The sequence below is a fragment of the Pseudophryne corroboree genome, chromosome 7, assembly GCF_028390025.1.
Source record: "Pseudophryne corroboree isolate aPseCor3 chromosome 7, aPseCor3.hap2, whole genome shotgun sequence".
Taxonomy (NCBI): Eukaryota; Metazoa; Chordata; class Amphibia; order Anura; family Myobatrachidae; genus Pseudophryne; species Pseudophryne corroboree.
The window spans coordinates 416,238,766-416,262,738 of NC_086450.1; the positions used below are offsets into that span (position 1 = coordinate 416,238,766).

The following is a 23,973-nucleotide window of genomic DNA, read 5'->3' on the forward strand; positions in this document are numbered from 1 at the left end:
TCCTTTATTGTAAAGGAGCCCAGAGCTGGCAGTACCACCTTTTTAGAAAGGCAAGAGACTGATACGTCAACAGCTGGTGGTTCTTCCCAGAATTTACTGCCTTCAGGAGCAATGGGAAAGTGTGCAAAAACCGTTGTGACACTATTTCTAACCTGGATTTTTCCAGGCTAACTTAAATAGGTAATCTAACTCTGCAGAATCAGTGAAAGTGACACTGGGTTTGTTCTGTGCTAAGAAAAAATAAGAATTTACTCACCGGTAATTCTATTTCTAGTAGTCCGTAGTGGATGCTGGGTACTCCGTAAGGACCATGGGGAACAGACGGGCTCCGCAGGAGACTGGGCACTCCAAAAGAAAGATTAGGTACTATCTGGTGTGCACTGGCTCCTCCCTCCATGCCCCTCCTCCAGACCCCAGTCAGGGAAACTGTGCCCGGAAGAGCTGACACTACAAGGAAAGGATTTGGAATCCAGGGTAAGACTCATACCAGCCACACCAATCACACCGTACAACTTGTGATAACTATACCCAGTTAACAGTATGAACAACAAATGAGCCTCATTAACAGATGGCTCATAACAAAACCCTTTAGTTAAGCAATAACTATATACACGTATTGCAGAGAGTCCGCACTTGGGACGGGCTCCCAGTATCCACTACGGACTACGAGAAATAGAATTACCGGTGAGTAAATTCTTATTTTCTCTGACGTCCTAGTGGATGCTGGGTACTCCGTAAGGACCATGGGGATTATACCAAAGCTCCCAAACGGGCGGGAGAGTGCGGATGACTCTGCAGCACCGAATGAGCAAACTCAAGGTCCTCCTCAGCCAGGGTATCAAACTTGTAGAATTTTGCAAATGTGTTTGAACCCGACCAAGTAGCAGCTCGGCAAAGTTGTAAAGCCGAGACCCCTCGGGCAGCCGCCCAAGAAGAGCCCACCTTCCTCGTGGAATGGGCTTTTACTGATTTAGGATGCGGCAGTCCAGCCGCAGAATGTGCAAGTTGAATCGTGCAACAGATCCAGCGAGCAATAGTCTGCTTAGAAGGAGGAGCACCCAGCTTGTTGGGTGCATGCAGGATAAACAGCGAGTCAGTTTTTCTGACTCTTGCCGTCCTGGAAACATAGATTTTCAGGGCCCGGACTACGTCCAGCAACTTGGAAGCCTCCAAGTCCCGAGTAGCCGCAGGCACCACAATAGGTTGGTTCAAATGAAACGCTGATACCACCTTAGGGAGAAATTGGGGACGAGTCCTCAATTCTGCCCTGTCTATATGGAAGATCAGATAGGGGCTTTTACATGACAAAGCCGCCAATTCTGACACACGCCTAGCCGAAGCCAAGGCCAAAAGCATGACCACTTTCCACGTGAGATATTTCAACTCCACGGTCTGAAGTGGCTCAAACCAATGTGATTTTAGGAAATCCAACACAACGTTGAGATCCCAAGGTGCCACTGGGGGCACAAAAGGGGGATGAATATGCAGCACTCCCTTAACAAACGTCTGAACCTCAGGCAGTGAAGCCAGTTCTTTTTGAAAGAAAATAGACAGGGCCGAAATCTGGACATTAATGGATCCCAATTTTAGGCCCATAGTCACTCCTGACTCTAGGAAGTGCAGAAATCGACCCAGCTGAAATTCTTCTGTTGGGGCCTTCATAGCCTCACACCAAGCAACATATTTTCGCCATATGCGGTGATAATGTTTTGCTGTCACATCCTTCCTAGCTTTTATCAGCGTAGGAATGACTTCAACCGGAATGCCCTTTTCCATCAGGATCCGGCGTTCAACCGCCATGCCGTCAAACGTAGCCGCGGTAAGTCTTGGAACAGACAGGGCCCCTGCTGTAGCAGGTCCTGTCTGAGAGGCAGAGGCCAAGGGTCCTCTGAGATCATTTCTTGTAGTTCCGGGTACCAAGTCCTTCTTGGCCAATCCGGAACGATGAGTATAGTTCTTACTCCTCTCTTTCTTATTATCCTCAGTACCTTTGGTATGAGAGGAAGAGGAGGGAACACATAAACCGACTGGTACACCCACGGTGTCACTAGAGCGTCCACAGCTATCGCCTGAGGGTCCCTTGACCTGGCGCAATATCTTTTTAGCTTTTTGTTGAGGCGGGACGCCATCATGTCCACCTGTGGCCTTTCCCAACGATTTACAATCAGCTGGAAGACTTCTGGATGAAGTCCCCACTCTCCCGGGTGGAGGTCGTGCCTGCTGAGGAAGTCTGCTTCCCAGTTGTCCACTCCCGGAATGAACACTGCTGACAGTGCGATCACGTGATTTTCCGCCCATCGGAGAATCCTTGTGGCTTCTGCCATCGCCATCCTGCTTCTTGTGCCGCCCTGTCGGTTTACATGGGCGACCGCCGTGATGTTGTCTGACTGAATCAGCACCTGCTGGTTTTGAAGCAGGGGTCTTGCCTGACTTAGGGCATTGTAAATGGCCCTTAGTTCCAGAATATTTATGTGTAGGGAAGCTTCCTGACTCGACCATTGTCCTTGGAAGTTTCTTCCCCGAGTGACTGCCCCCCCAACCTCGGAGGCTTGCATCCGTGGTCACCAGGATCCAGTCCTGTATGCCGAATCTGCGGCCCTCGAGAAGATGAGCACTCTGCAGCCACCACAGCAGAGACACCCTGGCCCTCGGGGACAGGGTGATCAGCCGATGCATCTGAAGATGCGATCCGGACCACTTGTCTAACAGATCCCACTGAAAGATCCGTGCATGGAACCTGCCGAACGGAATTGCCTCGTAAGAAGCTACCATCTTTCCCAGGACTCGCGTGCAGTGATGCACCGACACCTGTTTTGGTTTTAGGAGGTCTCTGACCAGAGATGACAACTCCTTGGCCTTCTCCTCCGGGAGAAACACCTTCTTCTGTTCTGTGTCCAGAATCATACCCAGGAACAGTAGACGCGTCGTAGGAACCAGCTGCGATTTCGGGATATTCAGAATCCAGCCGTGCTGTTGTAGCACTTCCTGAGATAGTGCTACTCCGACCAACAACTGCTCCCTGGACCTCGCCTTTATAAGGAGATCGTCCAAGTACGGGATAATTATAACTCCCTTCTTTCGAAGAAGTATCATCATTTCGGCCATTACTTTGGTAAATACCCTCGGTGCCGTGGACAGACCAAACGGCAACGTCTGGAATTGGTAATGGCAGTCCTGTACCACAAAACGGAGGTACACCTGGTGAGGTGGGTAAATGGGGACATGTAGGTCCAGGCTTGCAATAACCGCCCTGAGCGATTCCATTTTGAACTTGAACTTCCTTATATAAGTGTTCAAGGATTTCAAATTTAGAATGGGTCTCACCGAACCGTCTGGTTTCGGTACCACAAACATTGTGGAATAGTAACCCCGTCCCTGTTGAAGGAGGGAAACTTTGATTATCACCTGCTGGAGGTACAGCTTGTGAATTGCCGCCAGTACTACCTCCCTGTCCTGGGGAGTAGCTGGCAAGGCTGATTTGAGGTAACGGCGAGAGGGAGACGTCTCGAATTCCAGCTTGTATCCCTGAGATACCACTTGTAGAACCCAGAGATCCACCTGTGAGCGAACCCACTGGTAGCTGAAGTTCCGGAGACGGGCCCCCACCGCACCTGGCTCCACATGTGGAGCCCCAGCGTCATGCGGTGGACTTAGTGGAAGCAGGGGAGGATTTTTGTTCTTGGGAACTGGCTGTATGATGCAGCTTTTTCCCTCTACCCCTGCCTCTGGGCAGAAAGGACGCGCCTTTAACCCGCTTGCCTTTCTGAGGCCGAAAGGACTGTACTTGATAATACGGTGCTTTCTTAGGCTGTGAGGGAATCTGAGGTTAAAAAGTCGACTTCCCAGCTGTTGCTGTGGATACGAGGTCCGAAAGACCGTCCCCAAACAATTCCTCACCCTTATGAGGCAAAATTTCCATGTGCCTTTTAGAATCAGCATCACCCGTCCACTGCCGAGTCCATAATGCTCTCCTGGCAGAAATGGACATCGCATTAATTCTAGATGCCAGCCGGCAAATGTCCCTCTGTGCATCTCTCATATATAAGACTACGTCTTTAATATGCTCTATGGTTAGCAATATAGTGTCCCTGTCAAGGGAATCAATGTTATCAGACCACGCTGCTGCAGCACTGCACATCCATTCTGAAGCAATAGCAGGTCTCAGTATAGTACCCGAGTGTGTATACACAGACTTCAGGATAGCCTCCTGCTTTCTATCTGCAGGCTCCTTTAAGGCGGCCGTATCCTCAGACGGCAGTGCCACCTTTATTGATAAGCGTGTGAGCACTTTGTCCACCTTAGGGGATGTCTCCCAGCGTAACCTATCCGTTGGCGGGAAAGGGTACGCCATTAGTAACCGCTTAGAAATTACTAGTTTCTTATCTGGGGAACCCCACGCTTCTTCATACAATTCGTTTAACTCATCAGATGGGGGAAAAGTCACTGGCTGCTTTTTCTCCCCAAACATAATACCCCTTTTTTGTGGTAACCGGGTTTATGTCAGCAATGTGTAAAACATCTTTCATAGCCGTAATCATACATCGGATGGCCCTTGTGGACTGTACATTTATCTCATCCTCGTCGACACTGGAGTCAGACTCCGTGTCGACATCTGTGTCTGCCATCTGAGTCAGCGGGCGTTTTTGAGCCCCTGATGGCCTCTGAGACGCCTGGGCAGGTGCGGACTGAGCTGCCGACTGTCCCATGGCTGTCACGTCGTCAAACCTTTTATGTAAGGACTTGACACTGTCGGTTAAAACCTTCCACATATCCATCCACTCCGGTGTCGGCCCCACAGGGGGCGACATCACACTTATCGGCTCCTGCTCCGCCTCCACGTAACCCTCCTCCTCAAACATGTCGACACAGCCGCACCGACACACCGCATACACACAGGGAATGCTCTGACTGAGGACAGGACCCCACAAAGTCCTTTGGGGAGACAGAGAGAGAGTATGCCAGCACACACCACAGCGCTATATAATCAGGGATGTACACTAACGCAAAGTGATTTTTCCCTATAGCTGCTTTACATATACAATTTGCGCCTAAATTTAGTGCCCCCCCCCCCTCTCTTTTTTACCCTTTGAGCCTGGAAACTGCAGGGGAGAGCCTGGGGAGCTGTCTTCCAGCGGAGCTGTGAAGAAGAAATGGCGCCAGTGTGCTGAGGGAGATAGCCCCGCCCCCTTCTCGGCGGACTTCTCCCGCTCTATTTATATTATGGCGGGGGATTTTGCACATATATAGTTTATTGGACTATATTATGTGCTTTTTGCCATAGAAGGTACTCTAATTGCAGCCCAGGGCGCCCCCCCCCCCCCCCCAGCGCCCTGCACCCATCAGTGACCGGAGTATGTGGTGTGCATAGGGAGCAATGGCGCACAGCTGCAGTGCTGTGCGCTACCTTCATGAAGACCGAAGTCTTCAGCCGCCGATTTTCAGGATGTTCTTCTTGCTTCTGGCTCTGCAAGGGGGACGGCGGCGCGGCTCCGGGACCGGACGATCGTGGACGGGCCCAGTGTTCGATCCCTCTGGAGCTAATGGTGTCCAGTAGCCTTAGAAGCCCAAGCTAGCTGCAAGCAGGTAGGTTCGCTTCTCTCCCCTCAGTCCCTCGTAGCAGTGAGTCTGTTGCCAGCAGATCTCACTGAAAATAAAAAACCTAACAAATACTTTCTTTACTAGAAGCTCAGGAGAGCCCCTAGTGTGCAACCAGCTCGGGCCGGGCACAGATTCTAACTGGGGTCTGGAGGAGGGGCATGGAGGGAGGAGCCAGTGCACACCAGATAGTACCTAATCTTTCTTTTGGAGTGCCCAGTCTCCTGCGGAGCCCGTCTGTTCCCCATGGTCCTTACGTAGTACCCAGCATCCACTAGGACGTCAGAGAAATTACTGCTGTGCTGCAGCGTCCTCTAGAGGGAGCTTTAACATGTCCCATAGAGCTATAATGAGGGGTTCAATACCTTGCGTAGAAGGTGAATCCCCAGTAACAGAATCCAATTCCACCCCCTCCTCCTGTGTCTCCTTAGAGTCTGAGAGTAAAGCAGGTAACCCACGCTTTTGTGGTCCTGATCTAGAGAGGGGGATCCCTTGCAGCTAGGTCTATAACAGCCTGCTGCAGACCTCACTGTGCTGCGAGGACTAACTACATTGTTCACATGATATGAAATCAGATGTAGAGGGAGAGAATCTGGTGTGACATACACTGCATAATTTGTGTTTGACCATGTTTACAGTAAACACATACACATACAGAAAAGAAATCAATAGCAAGCCTGCCCTTATTGTATGTGAGAGGGAAAAAGAATGGAACAGCACACCCAAAGGTAAACGGCCCCAGTGAGGCTGCAAGCTGATATATCACGGTGAAACACTGGTGTGTGTGTCTTTTTCAGGACACCGATTGTGTACAATAGCTGCTCTCCCCCTTTGCTACACCCCTGTACCAGTTTTCCTGCGTATCTTAGTGTCTGGAGGAGCTGTGTGTGCCTGCTGCTGCTGCAACTAAGTAGAGGAAGGCGTCAAAACGCTGCTGGTCCCGCTCTGAGGAAGCTCCGCCCCTTGTAATGGCGCCGGGCTTTTGTGATTTTGATACTGGCAAAAGTCCCCTTATGAGTAGAAAACATCACACAAGTGCTAGTTTTACCCACCGCTGCCAGTGTATACAGGAAGCTATAACGGGACTCCCCCGAGAGGATCCCGTATGACACTCCAGCGTTTTGCCACATCATGAACCGGGGGACCCCCCTAGCGGGGCCCCCGGTTTGTACTCACCACTGAAGTCACCTTCAGGCTATTGTTGTTAGGGGAGTGTGCCGTTCTGCGATTGTAACCGGTAAGGCGCAGTGCCCCATTGTACAACCACCTCTCAGGACAGTGGTCCTGCAGCGGGGAAGCGGCTCTGACACCTCACAAGGCCAGTGACCTCCCCCTAACACCCACAGTGCAGGTATGCTGTTGCCCAAACAGCATACCGAAAATAACAAAGATTGAAAATCAACTGGAGAAACAGCTTTGAGCTAGCAGAGTGTGCATCCTCTCCTGAGGGCACTTTTTTCTAAACTGCCTGTGGGAGGGGGCATAGAGGGGAGGAGCCAGCACACCCAGTGAAAAAAATTAAAGTGGACTGGCTCCTTTGGACCCTGTCTATACCCCATCGTACTAGATTTCCCCAATATCCCTTATGGATGCTAGAGAAAGGGAGCCATTGTTTTTGGCCGAGAGCATGGCCGCAGCCTGGAGGTGGCAGAGTTTGTTGGTGTGCCCTCGCAGACAGTGAGTAGCATCCATCTACAGTGGAAGCAGCATGGACAACAAGAATCTCAGTGGAGGAACTGCGGCTGAAAGTAGATCATGACAAGTCGGGACCACAGGCATGTAAAGGCACCTAGCAACCACCAATCTGTTCCAAACAAGTCAGGAACTGCTTCAACAGTACAATGCCGGAGTCAACCAAACAATCCCAAAGTCCCAGATCTGGCGAATTTGAAGGCCACGCGAGATGTAGCATGTCAGTCTGGTGCCAATCCAAGCCTTATGGCCACTGTTCCGCTGCCGAGATTCTTGGTATCCATGCTTCTTCCATTGTAGGTAGATACTACTCACTATTTACGAGAGCACACCAACAAATGCCACCACCTCCTCCAGGCTACGGCCATGCTCTCTGCCAAAAACAATGGCTCCCTTTGGCCACTCAGTCACGTCAAATGTACGACTTATGGTTCCACCCCAAAAAGAAACAATATCACAAATTCACAATGGGGTCGATTCAATTCGGCAACTTATGAATAGCGCCGGGAATTAGCTCCCGACGCTATTCAATTCAGCTCCAGTTAAGTCGGCGATGGCCCGTTCTCGCCGACTAAACAGGTTGAATTGTCGGAAGAAAGGGCATTCTCCGACTTAACTCCCCGGCGCGAGGCTGATTCCCGACAGAATCAGCTTCGCGCCGGCCGCGAGGCAGCACTTTTGTCGGGTTTCTTCTCTCATCCCCCCGGGGATGAGAGAAGAATTCCCGACAATTGCGGGTAACTAGCAGCTGAATTGAGTAGCGTCGGGAGCTAATTCCCGGCGCTATTCATAAGTTGCCGAATTGAATCGACCCCATTGTATCTATACCTCAGACAGTCATATTGACCATCCAATAGTTTTTGTGTCACCATCTACACGCATGTTCACATCCCACGTCGTTGAACTTATACTACTTGTCTTTCCACATCCAATAATAAGAATTTACTTACCGATAATTCTATTTCTCGGAGTCCGTAGTGGATGCTGGGGTTCCTGAAAGGACCATGGGGAATAGCGGCTCCGCAGGAGACAGGGCACAAAAGTAAAGCTTTCCGATCAGGTGGTGTGCACTGGCTCCTCCCCCTATGACCCTCCTCCAAGCCAGTTAGGTACTGTGCCCGGACGAGCGTACACAATAAGGGAGGAATTTTGAATCCCGGGTAAGACTCATACCAGCCACACCAATCACACCGTACAACTTGTGATCTAAACCCAGTTAACAGTATGATAACAGCGGAGCCTCTGAAAAGATGGCTCACAACAATAATAACCCGATTTTTGTAACTATGTACAAGTATTGCAGATAATCCGCACTTGGGATGGGCGCCCAGCATCCACTACGGACTCCGAGAAATAGAATTATCGGTAAGTAAATTCTTATTTTCTCTATCGTCCTAGTGGATGCTGGGGTTCCTGAAAGGACCATGGGGATTATACCAAAGCTCCCAAACGGGCGGGAGAGTGCGGATGACTCTGCAGCACCGAATGAGAGAACTCCAGGTCCTCCTTAGCCAGAGTATCAAATTTGTAGAATTTAGCAAACGTGTTTGCCCCTGACCAAGTAGCTGCTCGGCAAAGTTGTAAAGCCGAGACCCCTCGGGCAGCCGCCCAAGATGAGCCCACCTTCCTTGTGGAATGGGCATTTACATATTTTGGCTGTGGCAGGCCTGCCACAGAATGTGCAAGCTGAATTGTATTACACATCCAACTAGCAATAGTCTGCTTAGAAGCAAGAGCACCCAGTTTGTTGGGTGCATACAGGATAACAGCAAGTCAGTTTTCCTGACTCCAGCCGTCCTGGAACATATTTTCAGGGCCCTGACAACATCTAGCAACTTGGAGTCCTCCAAGTCCCTAGTAGGTGCAAGGCACCACAATAAGCTGGTTCAGGTGAAACACTGACACCACCTTAGGGAGAGAACTGGGGACGAGTCCGCAGCTCTGCCCTGTCCGAATGGACAAACAGATATGGGCTTTTTTGAGAAAAAACCACCAATTTGACACTCGCCTGGTCCAGGCCAGGGCCAAGAGCATGGTCACTTTTCATGTGAGATGCTTCAAATCCACAGATTTGACTGGTTTTAAACCAATGTGATTTGAGGAATCCCAGAACTACGTTGAGATCCCACAGTGCCACTGGAGGCACAAAAGGGGGTTGTATATGCAATACTCCCTTGACAAACTTCTGGACTTCAGGAACTGAAGCCAATTCTTTCTGGAAGAAAATCGACAGGGCCGAAATTTGAACCTTAATGGACCCCAATTTGAGGCCCATAGACACTCCTGTTTGCAGGAAATGCAGGAAACGACCGAGTTGAAATTTCTTTGTGGGGCCTTCCTGGCCTCACACCACGCAACATATTTTCGCCACATGTGGTGATAATGTTGTGCGGTCACCTCCTTTCTGGCTTTGACCAGGGTAGGAATGACCTCTTCCGGAATGCCTTTTTCCTTTAGGATCCGGCTTTCCACCGCCATGCCGACAAACGCAGCTGCGGTAAGTCTTGGAACAGACATGGTACTTGCTGAAGCAAGTCCCTTCTTAGCGGCAGAGGCCATAAGACCTCTGTAAGCATCTCTTGAAGTTCCGGGTACCAAGTCCTTCTTGGCCAATCCGGAGCCATGAGTATAGTTCTTACTCCTCTACGTCTTATAAATCTCAGCACTTAGGTATGAGAAGCAGAGGAGGGAACACATACACCGACTGGTACACCCACGGTGTTACCAGAACGTCCACAGCTATTGCCTGAGGGTCTCTTGACCTGGCGCAATACCTGTCCCGTTTTTTGTTCAGACGGGACGCCATCATGTCCACCTTTGGTATTTCCCAACGGTTTACAATCATGTGGAAAAAACTTCCCGATGAAGTTTCCACTCTCCCGGGTGGAGGTCGTGCCTGCTGAGGAAGTCTGCTTCCCAGTTTCCATTCCCGGGATGAAACACTGCTGACAGTGCTATCACATGATTTTCCGCCCAGCGAAAAGTCCTTGCAGTTTTTGCCATTGCCCTCCTGCTTCTTGTGTCGCCCTGTCTGTTTACGTGGGCGACTGCCGTGATGTTTTCCCACTGGATCAATACCGGCTGACCTTGAAGCAGAGGTCTTGCTAAGCTTAGAGCATTATAAATTTACCCTTAGCTCCAGTATATTTATGTGGAGAAAAGTCTCCAGACTTGATCACACTCCCTGGAAATTTTTTCCTTGTGTGACTGCTCCCCAGCCTCTCGGGCTGGGCTCCGTGGTCACCAGCATCCAATCCTGAATGCCGAATCTGCGGCCCTCTAGAAGATGAGCACTCTATAACCACCACAGGAGAGACACCCTTGTCCTTGGATATAGGGTTATCCGCTGATGCATCTGAAGATGCGATCCGGACCATTTGTCCAGCAGATCCCACTGAAAAGTTCTTGCGTGAAATCTGCCGAATGGAATTGCTTCGTAGGAAGCCACCATTTTTACCAGGACCCTTGTGCAATGATGCACTGTTTTTAGGAGGTTCCTGACTAGCTCGGATAACTCCCTGGCTTTCTCTTCCGGGAGAAACACCTTTTTCTGGACTGTGTCCAGAATCATCCCTAGGCACAGCAGACGTGTCGTCGGGATCAGCTGCGATTTTGGAATATTTAGAATCCACCCGTGCTGTTGTAGCAGTATCCGAGATAGTGCTACTCCGACCTCCAACTGTTCCCTGGACTATGCCCTTATCAGGAGATCGTCCAAGTAAGGGATAATGAAGACGCCTTTTCTTCGAAGAAGAAACATCATTTCGGCCATTACCTTGGTAAAGACCCGGGGTGCCGTGGACAATCCAAACGGCAGCGTCTGAAACTGATAGTGACAGTTCTGCACCACGAACCTGAGGTACCCTTAGTGAGAAGGGCAAATTTGGGACATAGAGGTAAGCATCCCTGATGTCCCGGGACACTATATAGTCCCCTTCTTCCTGGTTCGTTATCACTGCTCTGAGTGACTCCATCTTGATTTGAACCTTTGTAAGTGTTCAAAAAAAATTTTTTTAGAATAAGTCTCACCTAGCCTTCTGGCTTCAGTACCACAATATAGTGTGGAATAATACCCCTTTTCTTGTAGTAGGAGGGGTAATTTAATTATCACCTGCTGGGAGTACAGCTTGTGAATTTTTTTCCCATACTGCCTCCTTGTCGGAGGGAGACCTTGGTAAAGCAGACTTCAGGAGCCTGCGAAGGGGAAACGTCTCGACATTCCAATCTGTACCCCTGGGATACTACTTGTAGGATCCAGGGGTCCTGTACGGTCTCAGCGCCATGCTGAGAACTTGTCAGAAGCGGTGGAACGCTTCTGTTCCTGGGAATGGGCTGCCTGCTGCAGTCTTCTTCCCTTTCCTCTATCCCTGGGCAGATATGATCTTATAGGGACGAAAGGACTGAGGCTGAAAAGACGGTGTCTTTTTCTGCAGAGATGTGACTTAGGGTAAAAAACGGTGGATTTTCCAGCAGTTGCCGTGGCCACCAGGTCCGATGGACCGACCCCAAATAACTCCTCTTCCTTTATACGGCAATACACCTTTGTGCCGTTTGGAATCTGCATCACCTGACCACTGTCGTGTCCATAACATCTTCTGGCAGTTATGGACATCGCATTTACTCATGATGCCAGAGTGCAAATATCCCTCTGTGCATCTCGCATATATAGAAATGCATCCTTTAAATGCTCTATAGTCAATAAAATACTGTCCCTGTCAAGGGTATCAATATTTTTAGTCAGGGAATCCGACCAAGCCACCCCAGCTCTGCACATCCAGGCTGAGGCGATCGCTGGTCGCAGTATAACACCAGTATGTGTGTATATACTTTTTATGATATTTTCCAGCCTCCTGTCAGCTGGTCCTTGAGGACGGCCCTATCTATAGACGGTACCGCCACTTGTTTTGATAAGCGTGTGAGCGCCTTATCCACCCTAAGGGGTGTTTCCCAACGCGCCCTAACTTCTGGCGGGAAAGGGTATACCGCCCATAATTTTCTATCGGGGGGAACCCACGCATCATCACACACTTTATTTAATTTATCTGATTCAGGAAAAACTATGGTAGTTTTTTCACATCCCACATAATACCCTCTTTTGTGGTACTTGTAGTATCAGAAATATGTAACACCTCCTTCATTGCCTTTAACGTGTGGCCCTAATAAGGAATACGTTTGTTTATTCACCGTCGACACTGGATTCAGTGTCCCTGTCTGTGTCTGTGTCGACCGACTAAAGTAAACGGGCGTTTTAAAAACCCCTGACGGTGTTTTCGAGACGTCTGGACCGGTACTAATTGTTTGTCGGCCGTCTCATGTCGTCAACCGACCTTGCAGCGTGTTGACATTATCACGTAATTCCCTAAATAAGCCATCCATTCCGGTGTCGACTCCCTAGAGAGTGACATCACCATTACAGGCAATTGCTCCGCCTCCTCACCAACATCGTCCTCCTACATGTCGACACACACGTACCGACACACAGCACACACACAGGGAATGCTCTGATAGAGGACAGGACCCACTAGCCCTTTGGAGAGACAGAGGGAGAGTTTGCCAGCACACACCAAAAACGCTATAATTATATAGGGACAACCTTATATAAGTGTTTTCCCTTATAGCATCTTTTTTATATATTTCTAACGCCAAATTAGTGCCCCCCCTCTCTGTTTTAACCCTGTTTCTGTAGTGCAGTGCAGGGGAGAGCCTGGGAGCCTTCCCTCCAGCCTTTCTGTGAGGGAAAATGGTGCTGTGTGCTGAGGAGATAGGCCCCGCCCCTTTTTCGGCGGCCTCGTCTCCCGCTCTTAACGGATTCTGGCAGGGGTTAAATATCTCCATATAGCCTCCGGAGGCTATATGTGAGGTATTTTTAGCCAAAATAGGTATTCATTTGCCTCCCAGGGCGCCCCCCTCCCAGCGCCCTGCACCCTCAGTGACTGCCGTGTGAAGTGTGCTGAGAGGAAAATGGCGCACAGCTGCAGTGCTGTGCGCTACCTTTAGAAGACTGAGGAGTCTTCTGCCGCCGATTCTGGACCTCTTCTTACTTCAGCATCTGCAAGGGGGCCGGCGGCAAGGCTCCGGTGACCATCCAGGCTGTACCTGTGATCGTCCCTCTGGAGCTGATGTCCAGTAGCCAAGAAGCCAATCCATCCTGCACGCAGGTGAGTTCACTTCTTCTCCCCTAAGTCCCTCGTTGCAGTGATCCTGTTGCCAGCAGGACTCACTGTAAAATAAAAAACCTAAGCTAAACTTTTCTAAGCAGCTCTTTAGGAGAGCCACCTAGATTGCACCCTTCTCGGCCGGGCACAAAAATCTAACTGGCTTGGAGGAGGGTCATAGGGGGAGGAGCCAGTGCACACCACCTGATCGGAAAGCTTTACTTTTGTGCCCTGTCTCCTGCGGAGCCGCTATTCCCCATGGTCCTTTCAGGAACCCCAGCATCCACTAGGACGATAGAGAAATTATTAATGTGCTTATGTGAGAAATACAATAACTAAGTGCAGTCCCCATATAGATGAAGATGCTACCAAGAAAGGGATAATTTTGTTAAAGGTAAGTTCGATCTGCTGAATTCTGATTGGTACAATGAACAATCCTGCTGTGTGAAGGCTTATCACCAACACTTTATTCCTAGATCTGCTCTGGAGGTGGGGGATGTGCCCTTCTCCATAGCTACAGCTTTAATAGCAGTCTGATCAGTACACTCATTTGTAGCCTTCTTCCAGGCTCCTGTGACTGTTCAATCAAAAATGTATTTGCCAAAAACAATAATACAGTTTTATCCACTCACACCAAACTGGTTCAATCCCCTAATGAGTTGAGATATTAGGTGCGTTTCTCTGTAAAGGTGACACGGGCAGATCATGCCACTGGGCCAGAGAGTGGAGTAACAGGATCAATGTGCACACATAGGGGGTCAACTGGGTGTGGTGTGCAGGGTCGACAATGTCTAGGTCGACAGTAAGTACGGTAGGTTGACAGGGACTCTAGGTCGACGTACTAGGTGGACATGAGTTTTTCCACTTTTTTAGTTTCGTTCTCGTCGTAAAGTGACCGGGAACCCCAATTAGTGCACCGTGTTCCCTCGCATCGGGCAAGGTGCCTCACTTCGCTACAGCTGCACTCAGCACATTACCATTCCCAATCGTAGTCCATGTGAATCGTAAAGTATGAAAAAGGAAAAAAAAAAAGTGAGAAACTCACGTAGACCTTTTGTCATGTCGACCTAGAGTCCCTGTCGATCTAGAAACCATGTCGACCTACTTACTGTTGACCAATAGTGGTCGAGCTGGAGACCGGATACCGGCCAAATGGTACTAAAACTATCTCCCCATGTTAGATCTTCAGTTGGCTGTATAGTTTTTCCAGCTTCAATACGCAATCAGAAGAGAAGATGTGGGCCCATAGCTGCCATCTCCATCCCCCCACCCCCTCCATGCCAGATACTGACCCTCAGCATCAATGGAAGAAGTATTACTGAAGCACTCAATGCTGAAAGGCACAGAATAGATATAGCTCTGTTCAATGTTCCCATTTAGATTTGGATGTTGCCTTATTGTTTTCAGGGGGGCAAAATATCAGTCCAACGGTACGTCCTTTTTTCTTATTTGCTGTAAGGACAGGGATGTACTTTTTGTGTGGTCAGATTTTCTCAGGATAAAAAACCCACTGCCAAGCTATTTCATTCCAGGGAACTTTTACTGGCACAAACAGGTGGATTCTGCCCTTCAGCACGAGGATCACTTTCCAATTTCACCACACCTGAGGCCAGTTTGGGAGGAATCTGGACTTTTGGAGATTGCACAAATACCAAACCCAATTAATACATGAGCAGCCAGCGCAGGTTATTTTTTCTTTGTTTACAATTACATACATGCCTGATAATAAATCTGCAGTTTCAATTAGGCAATTCTCTGACACTGTCACTATGAAACTCACATCAACATTAGGTACATTTCTAGCTATCACTGTGTGTTACCTCCATGGCTAGAGCTGTAGTTGTATATCAGCTGGGCCTCTATTTTAATCTGCCATATCCCACTACCCCCTATCAGTGGACTGTACCTAGTGTTACCTTATCTAGTAGTACAGTTAAGTGGTTCTACTAATTAGTGAAAATATTACTCATCCATGTGAAAAAAAAAGTCTATTTCTTTGCCTTCATTTTGAAAAAAAAGACTGATATACACATCTAAGAAAAGCTTTGGCAGACATCACATTACATGACTTCATAATGCAATATAGCAGCATTGGATAAGAAATTCTTACTACTATTAAATGTCAAAGAGAGAGAGAGAGAGAGAGAGAGAAAGAGTGGGGGGGGGGGGGGCGGATCTAACCTCAATCACTTTCAGTGCTGTTAAAAGCATGCTTAGTGACTTTGAAGATGTAGTCGACTCTGGACACCATGAATCCATATCTCATGGTGTAATTTCTGCTTAACTTCCAAGGTGCTGGTTAATTTAGGAGCGACTCATTGCGCACAGAAGCCACACTTCCGCAAGCCCCTAAATTGAATAATAATATTGGGGCTACACAATAAATTTAGTGGCGTTATTTAGGGGCAATAAAGGGTGCTGGCCTCTCAACTACCCATCACCCACTAGGTGTCCTTAATGTCTCAAGGAGATTTAATACCTGCACGCATCTTTACAGGTGAAATATACTATACAAACCCTACTTCATATTCCAACCCACCAAAATGCCAGTATCTCTCCAGGTATTGGCCACCTACCAGGGCCCAGTCACACATTACTGCTGTTTATCCCCAGGATAATCCTAAGAGGTGTGGATCGTTGGGTCGACAGTCATTAGGTCGACCACTATTGTTCGACAGTGACTAGATCGACACCTGAAATAGGTCGACATGAGTAATTTTTTTTGGTGTCGTTTTCTTCGTAAAGTGACTGGGAACCCCAATTAGTGCACAGTGTCCACTCGCCATGCTTTGGGCAAGGTTATTCCCAATCGTAGTCCATGTGGATTGTAAAGTATGAAAAAGTTCAAAAGATAAAAACAAAATGCGAAAAACTCATGTCGACCTAGTGACCGGATACCATCATAAATATAAAATGAACACCAATGAGGGTGCCCACAGCACGCATAATATACACTCAATGTTTAATCTAAAAAAAAATTGAAAAAGCCCCCCACACGTGTAACACTCAGTAACATGCAATAGACAGCCTGCACCCTGACTCCCCAGCTGCTGTGACTACAGCCCAGTGCATGCACAAGCCGGTATGGTATTTTGAGGGGGGGGGGGGGGGGAGCTATATCTAGCTGTGGTGCCATTCAGGGCATGCTGGAATTTGTAGTCCCCCAAAAGCTAGGGACCCACAGCATAATCCAGTTTACTAATAGAGACACAGACAAGCACCATGTCCCCGTATGTAATGTAGGCACTATGTACCCCCCCTGTGGCTGCGGTATACCTGTGTGGCGAGCACCGGGGCGCCGGTGGCGGAGGGCCTGGCCAGGGTGGAGCGCTGCCTGCAGGCCGGCGTGCTGGTGCCCAGGGCCGGTAGGGAGCGGCGGGGGAGGGGACGGAGCGCTGAGCGGACACACACACAGAGGGCACGGGACGCCATGGCTGCTGCAGCTGCTGACAGCGGCTACCCACTCTGCAACGCGGCGCGGGCTGCGGTCACGGAGACTTCCGGGGGAGAGGGCTAGAGCGCCCGCCTGTCACCATAGAGATGAGCGTGGAAGGGGAGGGGGGGGGACAGATCGACCGCACAGTGGTGGGTGAGAGTGGCGGAGTAAAGAGCCGGACTGAAGGCGCTCTTGGTGACAATAATAAGGGCAGGCGCTCGTCACGTTACAGAGCTGACCTCTGGTACTAATCTACCAACAGAAATATCTCCCTCAGTGGGATTCACCCCTCCATCTTGGTACGCCCAATAGAAGGGATCCGGCGCCATCTTGGTACACCTAAAGAGGACATAGTGGAAGGTCACCGGGTGCCATGGAGGCTGTCACATGGCCTCGTTCTTTCTTACCAGCACAGTAATGTTATTACACAGACATGCCCATTATGTAGGTTCCATGTCTGGTAGCTGCAGTAGGCAGGTGTGTGTGTGTGTGTTGTGCACAGTGTGTATGACCTCCTCCTGACTCCCCTCTGTGCATCATTGCTGCTGTGTCCATGTGCTGTCCTCAGGAGCCAGTAGCAGGAATGAAGAAGAGATCTGTGGCACTGTCATGTTATTGTGCATGCTCCCTTGTGCCGCCATCCTTGGTACACCGTGTGCCAAAGACATCCCAAAGTCCGCATCCTAGTAGCAGTCCTGCTTCTGCACCAGGTAACTGCTGTATCCATCACACCGGTCCAATTTCACCAAGTCCGCATATGTCTCACCCAGGGCTGGATACACCAAACCTAAAAAGGCAGCCAGACCTCCAAAAATTGCATTTTCTGAGGTTTGACAGCTCTTTTCATATGCACCAAGCTTGGTCTTTAGATGGCGTTACCCAATACAAGTCTATGGGCTTCTATTTGCATTATCGCCTGAGATAGGCTGACCATATTATCCCTTTAACCTGGGACACTCATGAATTACACAGGTTCTGTGGCTGCTTAAAACCAGGTGAAATGCAGGCCTGCAGCCAGCCAGCCAGCCACAGAACCTGTGTAATTCATGAGTGTCCCAGGTTAAAGGGATAATATGGTCATCCTACCTGAGGGGGATCCATGCCAGCACTCCCAGCAGTGCGCAAGTCACATGACGCATGCACATATTTGCTCCAGTCTGCATCTGACCCTTCGGAGGTTGCCTTTCCCCCAACATTAACCAGAATTGCCATTGGCATATTAAGTTCGTTACTACGGCAACCACAAAACTTTATGGTCGTAGTAACAGGCCAGTGGCAATTCTGGTCACATGATGGCATGAATATACGTATAGAATGTTCATTTGATGATGACTCAATTTTATATTAAGTGTGTTCTATTGACATTAAATTGCTTCATAAATGTACTTTTACTGTTAGGATCATTTGGATGTACTCAGAAATACAGTCTAAGGAAATATTAACCCACTTACATTTTCTTGAATGTACCATCTACACCAGTAATTTTCAATTCGCGGCACACCGATAAGATTTTAAAATTGCCAAGGCACTCCATCAGTGCGCCACGGGAAACAAAACACATTGGCCCCCACAGTAATTAAACAGACGGGATGCCGCTGTCGGTATACTGACAGCCAACATCCCGTTTGTCGGTAAAACATATCTATTCCTTAATAATGCCACACACTGTCCCCCCAGTAATTCCACTCACTGCCCCCAATAGTAATTGCTGCTGTCCACATCCCTCCCCCCACCCCCCTGTGATTCCAAACATTGCTTACATAAATAAAAATGTTTATTTTAAATATAAAACCTGCAGCTGTAACGCTGAGATGGCAGCATGGATGGAGGAGCAGCAGTGGCCAGTGGACAGACGGGCACTCCAGGCAGGATTGCGACATAGAGTGGCCAGTGGGCGGGCGAACGGGCACTCCAGGCAGGAATGAGACGCGGCGTGCGTGACCTATGAGTCACGCATGCGGAAGTGCACAGCACTGCCCGAACCGGCTATTGATTGCGGCGGGTCTCTGGCTGGCGGGTGGCAACGGATCTCTCTGGCGGGCAGCGGCGGGGAGCAGCTCTGGCTGGTGGCGGCACACCTAGAGACGTGCCGCGGCACAGCGGTTGAAAATCGCTGATCTACACTGTAATTACATCTAAATACACTTTCATTACAACAAATTGGTGAGAGTTACCTCTCATGTAATATCAATGTGCTCCCCGGGAAAAAACAACTCCGTTTTCCATTAAATATTTGGGGCCATACTGGCAAAAGGCCTTTTTTGGTGAATAGCAGACTAAATTTAAGAAGAACAAAATTACATACAAAACCAGCACCAGTATTAGATAATTAAAGCAATCCAGTCTAGCGCATTTAGCAATCTTTATTACCCCTTTCACACAGAAAATCAAATTACCGGGTGAAACAGTTCTACCCGGTTATTTAATGAAAAGCACTGGTCCTTTCTCTTACGTCCTAGAGGATGCTGGGGACTCCGTAAGGACCATGGGGTATAGACAGGCTCCGCAGGAGATAGGGCACCTAAAAAGAACTTTGACTATGGGTTTGCACTGGCTCCTCCCTCTATGCCCCTCCTCCAGACCTCAGTAAGATTCTATGCCCAGAGGAGAAAGGGTGCACTGCAGAGAGCTCTCCAGAGTTTTCTGTTTTGAAGAATTTGTTAGGTTTTTTATTTTCAGGGAGTCCTGTTGGCAACAGGCTCCCTGCATCGTGGGACTGAGGAGAGAGAAGCAGAGCTGGCTTGTCAAGTTGGGCACTGTTTCTAAGGCTACTGGACACCATTAGCTCCAGAGGGAGTCGGAACACAGGTCTCACCTGGGGTTCGTCCCGGAGCCGCGCCGCCGTCCTCCTCACAGATACCGAAGATAGAAGCCAGGTGAGTATGAGAAGGCGGCAGAAGACATCAGATCTTCATGAGGTACCGCTGCGCGCCATTGCTCCCAGTACACACACACAACCAGGCAATGAAGGGCGCGGGGGGGGGGGGGGGGCGCCCTGGGCAGCAAGTTTCCTCATTTTTTGGCAATATAAAGCAGGATTCGGCTGTGGGACAGTAAATCCTAAAATCCCCCGCCATTTTTTATATAGAATTACTGGGACCGAAGCCCGCCGTCGGGTGGGCGGGGCTTGATCCTCAGCACTAACCAGCGCCATTTTCTCCACAGAAACTGCATGAGGATACACTGGCTCCCTGATCTCTCCTCTGCTGAACTTCACAGGCTGGAAAAAAGAGGAGGGGGGCACTTTGGCGACGCAGTGAGTGGGAATTAAGGTTATATATATAAAAAGCGCTATCTGGTCATATATTTCTCTATCGTCCTAAGTGGATGCTGGGGTTCCTGAAAGGACCATGGGGAATAGCGGCTCCGCAGGAGACAGGGCACAAAAAAAGTAAAGCTTTACTAGGTCAGGTGGTGTGCACTGGCTCCTCCCCCTATGACCCTCCTCCAGACTCCTGTTAGATTTTGTGCCCGAACGAGAAGGGTGCAATCTAGGTGGCTCTCCTAAAGAGCTGCTTAGAGAAAGTTTAGTTTAGGTTTTTTTTTCTTTACAGTGAGTCCTGCTGGCAACAGGATCACTGCAACGTGGGACTTAGGGGGAAAGTAGTAAACTCACCTGCATGCAGAGTGGATTTGCTGCTTGGCTACTGGACACCATTAGCTCCAGAGGGATCGAACACAGGCCCAGCCGTGGAGTCCGGTCCCGGAGCCGCGCCGCCGACCCCCTTGCAGATGCTGAAGCGTGAAGAGGTCCGGAAACCGGCGGCTGAAGACTCCTCAGTCTTCATAAGGTAGCGCACAGCACTGCAGCTGTGCGCCATTTTCCTCTCAGCACACTTCACTGGGCAGTCACTGAGGGTGCAGAGCGCTGGGGGGGGGCGCTCTGAGAGGCAAATATAAACCTTATACAAGGCTAAAAATACCTCACATATAGCCCATAGGGGCTATATGGAGATATTTAACCCCTGCCTGACTGGAAAAATAGCGGGAGAAGAACCCGCCGAAAAAGGGGCGGGGCCTATCTCCTCAGCACACGGCGCCATTTTCTGTCACAGCTCCGCTGGTCAGAACGGCTCCCAGGTCTCTCCCCTGCACTGCACTACAGAAACAGGGTAAAACAGAGAGGGGGGGCACATTAATGGCTATATATATATATATTAAAGCAGCTATAAGGGAGCACTTAATATAAGGATATCCCTTGTATATATAGCGCTTTGTGGTGTGTGCTGGCAGACTCTCCCTCTGTCTCCCCAAAAGGGCTAGTGGGTCCTGTCTTCATTAGAGCATTCCCTGTGAGTTTGCGGTGTGTGTCGGTACGTGGTGTCGACATGTATGAGGACGATATTGGTGTGGAGGCGGAGCAATTGCCAAATATGCAGATGTCACCCCCCAGGGGGTCGACACCAGAATGGATGCCTTTATTTGTGGAATTACGTGATGGTTTATCTTCCCTTAAACAGTCAGTTGAGGACATGAGGCGGCCGGACAATCAATTAATGCCTGTCCAGGCGCCTCAAACACCGTCAGGGGCTGTAAAACGCCCTTTGCCTCAGTCGGTCGACACAGACCCAGACACGGGCACTGATTCCAGTGACGACGGTAGAAATTCAAACGTATTTTCCAGTAGGGCCACACGTTATATGATTTTGGCAATGAAGGAGACGTTACATTTAGCTGATACTACAGATACCGTAAAACAGGGTATTATGTATGGTGTGAAAAAACTACAAACAGTTTTTCCTGAATCAGAAGAATTAAATGACGTGTGTGATGAAGCGTGGGTTGCTCCTGATAAAAAGTTGATAATTTCAAAAAAGTTATTGGCATTATACCCTTTCCCGCCAGAGGTTAGGGCGCGCTGGGAAACACCCCCTAAGGTGGACAAGGCGCTCACACGCTTATCCAAACAAGTGGCGTTACCCTCTCCTGAGACGGCCGCACTTAAGGATCCATCAGATAGAAAGATGGAAGTTATTCAAAAGAATATATACACACATGCAGGTGTTATACTACGACCAGCTATAGCAACTGCCTGGATGTGCAGTGCTGGAGTAGTTTGGTCAGAATCCCTGATTGAAAATATTGATACCCTAGATAGGGACAATGTTTTACTGTCGTTAGAACAAATAAAGGATGCATTTATCTATATGCGTGATGCACAGAGGGATATTTGCACACTGGCATCTCGGGTGAGTGCTATGTCCATTTCAGCCAGAAGAGCCTTATGGACACGACAGTGGACAGGCGATGCGGATTCAAAACGTCACATGGAGGTTTTGCCGTATAAAGGGGAGGAGTTATTTGGAGTTGGTCTATCAGACTTGGTGGCCACGGCTACTGCCGGGAAATCCACTTTTTTACCTCAAGTCACTCCCCAACAGAGAAAGGCACCGACCTTTCAACCGCAGCCTTTTCGCTCCTACAAAAATAAGAGAGCAAAGGGCTTGTCGTACCTGCCACGAGGCAGAGGAAGAGGGAAGAGACACCAACAGGCAGCTCCTTCCCAGGAACAGAAGCCCTCCCCGGCTCCTGCAAAAACCTCAGCATGACGCTGGGGCCTCTCAAGCGGACTCGGGGACAGTGGGGGGCCGTCTCAAAAATTACAGCGCGCAGTGGGCTCACTCGCAGGTAGACCCCTGGATCCTGCAGATAATATCTCAGGGGTACAGGTTGGAATTAGAGACGGATCCTCCTCATCGTTTCCTGAAGTCTGCCTTACCAACCGTCTCTTCCGAAAGGGAGAGGGTGTTGGAAGCCATTCACAAGCTGTACGCTCAGCAGGTGATAGTCAAAGTACCCCTATTACAACAAGGAAAGGGGTATTATTCCACTCTATTTGTGGTACCGAAGCCGGATGGCTCGGTAAGGCCTATTCTAAATCTGAAGTCCTTGAACCTCTACATAAAAAAGTTCAAGTTCAAGATGGAGTCACTCAGAGCAGTGATAGCGAACCTGGAAGAAGGGGACTTTATGGTATCCTTGGACATCAAGGATGCGTATCTACACGTTCCGATTTACCCCGCACACCAGGGGTACCTCAGGTTCATTGTTCAAAACTGTCACTATCAGTTTCAGACGCTGCCGTTCGGATTGTCCACGGCGCCTCGGGTCTTTACCAAGGTAATGGCCGAGATGATGATTCTTCTTCGAAGAAAAGGCGTATTAGTTATCCCATACTTGGACGATCTCCTAATAAGGGCAAGGTCCAGAGAACAGCTGGAGACAGCTTTAGCACTATCTCAAGAGGTGCTAAGACAACACGGGTGGATTCTGAATATTCCAAAATCCCATTTAATCCCGACAACTCGTCTGCTGTTCCTAGGAATGATTCTGGACACGGTTCAGAAAAAGGTTTTCCTTCCAGAGGAAAAAGCCAAGGAGTTATCCGATCTGGTCAGGAACCTCCTAAAACCAGGAAAAGTGTCAGTACATCAATGCACAAGAGTCCTGGGAAAAATGGTGGCTTCTTACGAAGCAATTCCATTCGGCAGATTCCATGCAAGAATATTCCAAAGGGATCTGTTGGACAAATGGTCAGGGTCGCATCTGCAGATGCACCTGCGAATAACCCTGTCACCAAAGACAAGGGTGTCACTTCTGTGGTGGTTGCAGAAGGCTCACCTATTAGAAGGCCGCAGATTCGGCATTCAGGATTGGATCCTGGTGACCACGGACGCCAGCCTGAGAGGCTGGGGAGCAGTCACACAAGGAAGAAACTTCCAGGGAGTATGGACGAGTCTGGAAAAGTCTCTTCACATAAACATTCTGGAACTAAGAGCAATCTACAATGCTCTAAGCCAGGCGGAACTTCTCCTGCAAGGAAAGCCGGTGTTGATTCAGTCGGACAACATCACGGCGGTCGCCCATGTAAACAGGCAGGGCGGCACAAGAAGCAGGAGTGCAATGGCAGAAGCTGCCAAGATTCTTCGCTGGGCGGAGAATCACGTGATAGCACTGTCAGCAGTGTTCATCCCGGGCGTGGACAACTGGGAAGCAGACTTCCTCAGCAGACACGATCTTCATCCGGGAGAGTGGGGTCTACATCCAGAAGTCTTCAACATGTTAATAGACCGTTGGGAAAGACCAATTGTAGAC

The 23,973-nt window shown here is 49.3% G+C and overlaps 1 protein-coding gene and 1 pseudogene across 1 annotated transcript in view; one reads left to right on the top strand and one right to left on the bottom strand.

Moving 5' to 3' along the window:
* Window positions 1–16,976, bottom strand: part of NDUFAB1 (NADH:ubiquinone oxidoreductase subunit AB1) — a 61,876-nt gene extending 44,900 nt beyond the window's left edge. Inside the window, exon 1 of the mRNA XM_063934756.1 lies at window positions 16,719–16,976. Within this exon, the coding sequence (XP_063790826.1) occupies window positions 16,719–16,874 (156 nt within the window). The 5' untranslated portion in view covers window positions 16,875–16,976. The remainder of the gene's footprint in view (window positions 1–16,718) is intronic.
* Window positions 16,977–17,071: 95 nt separating this feature from the next.
* LOC134944232 (nondiscriminating glutamyl-tRNA synthetase EARS2, mitochondrial-like) overlaps window positions 17,072–23,973 on the top strand; it is a 35,876-nt pseudogene continuing 28,974 nt past the window's right edge.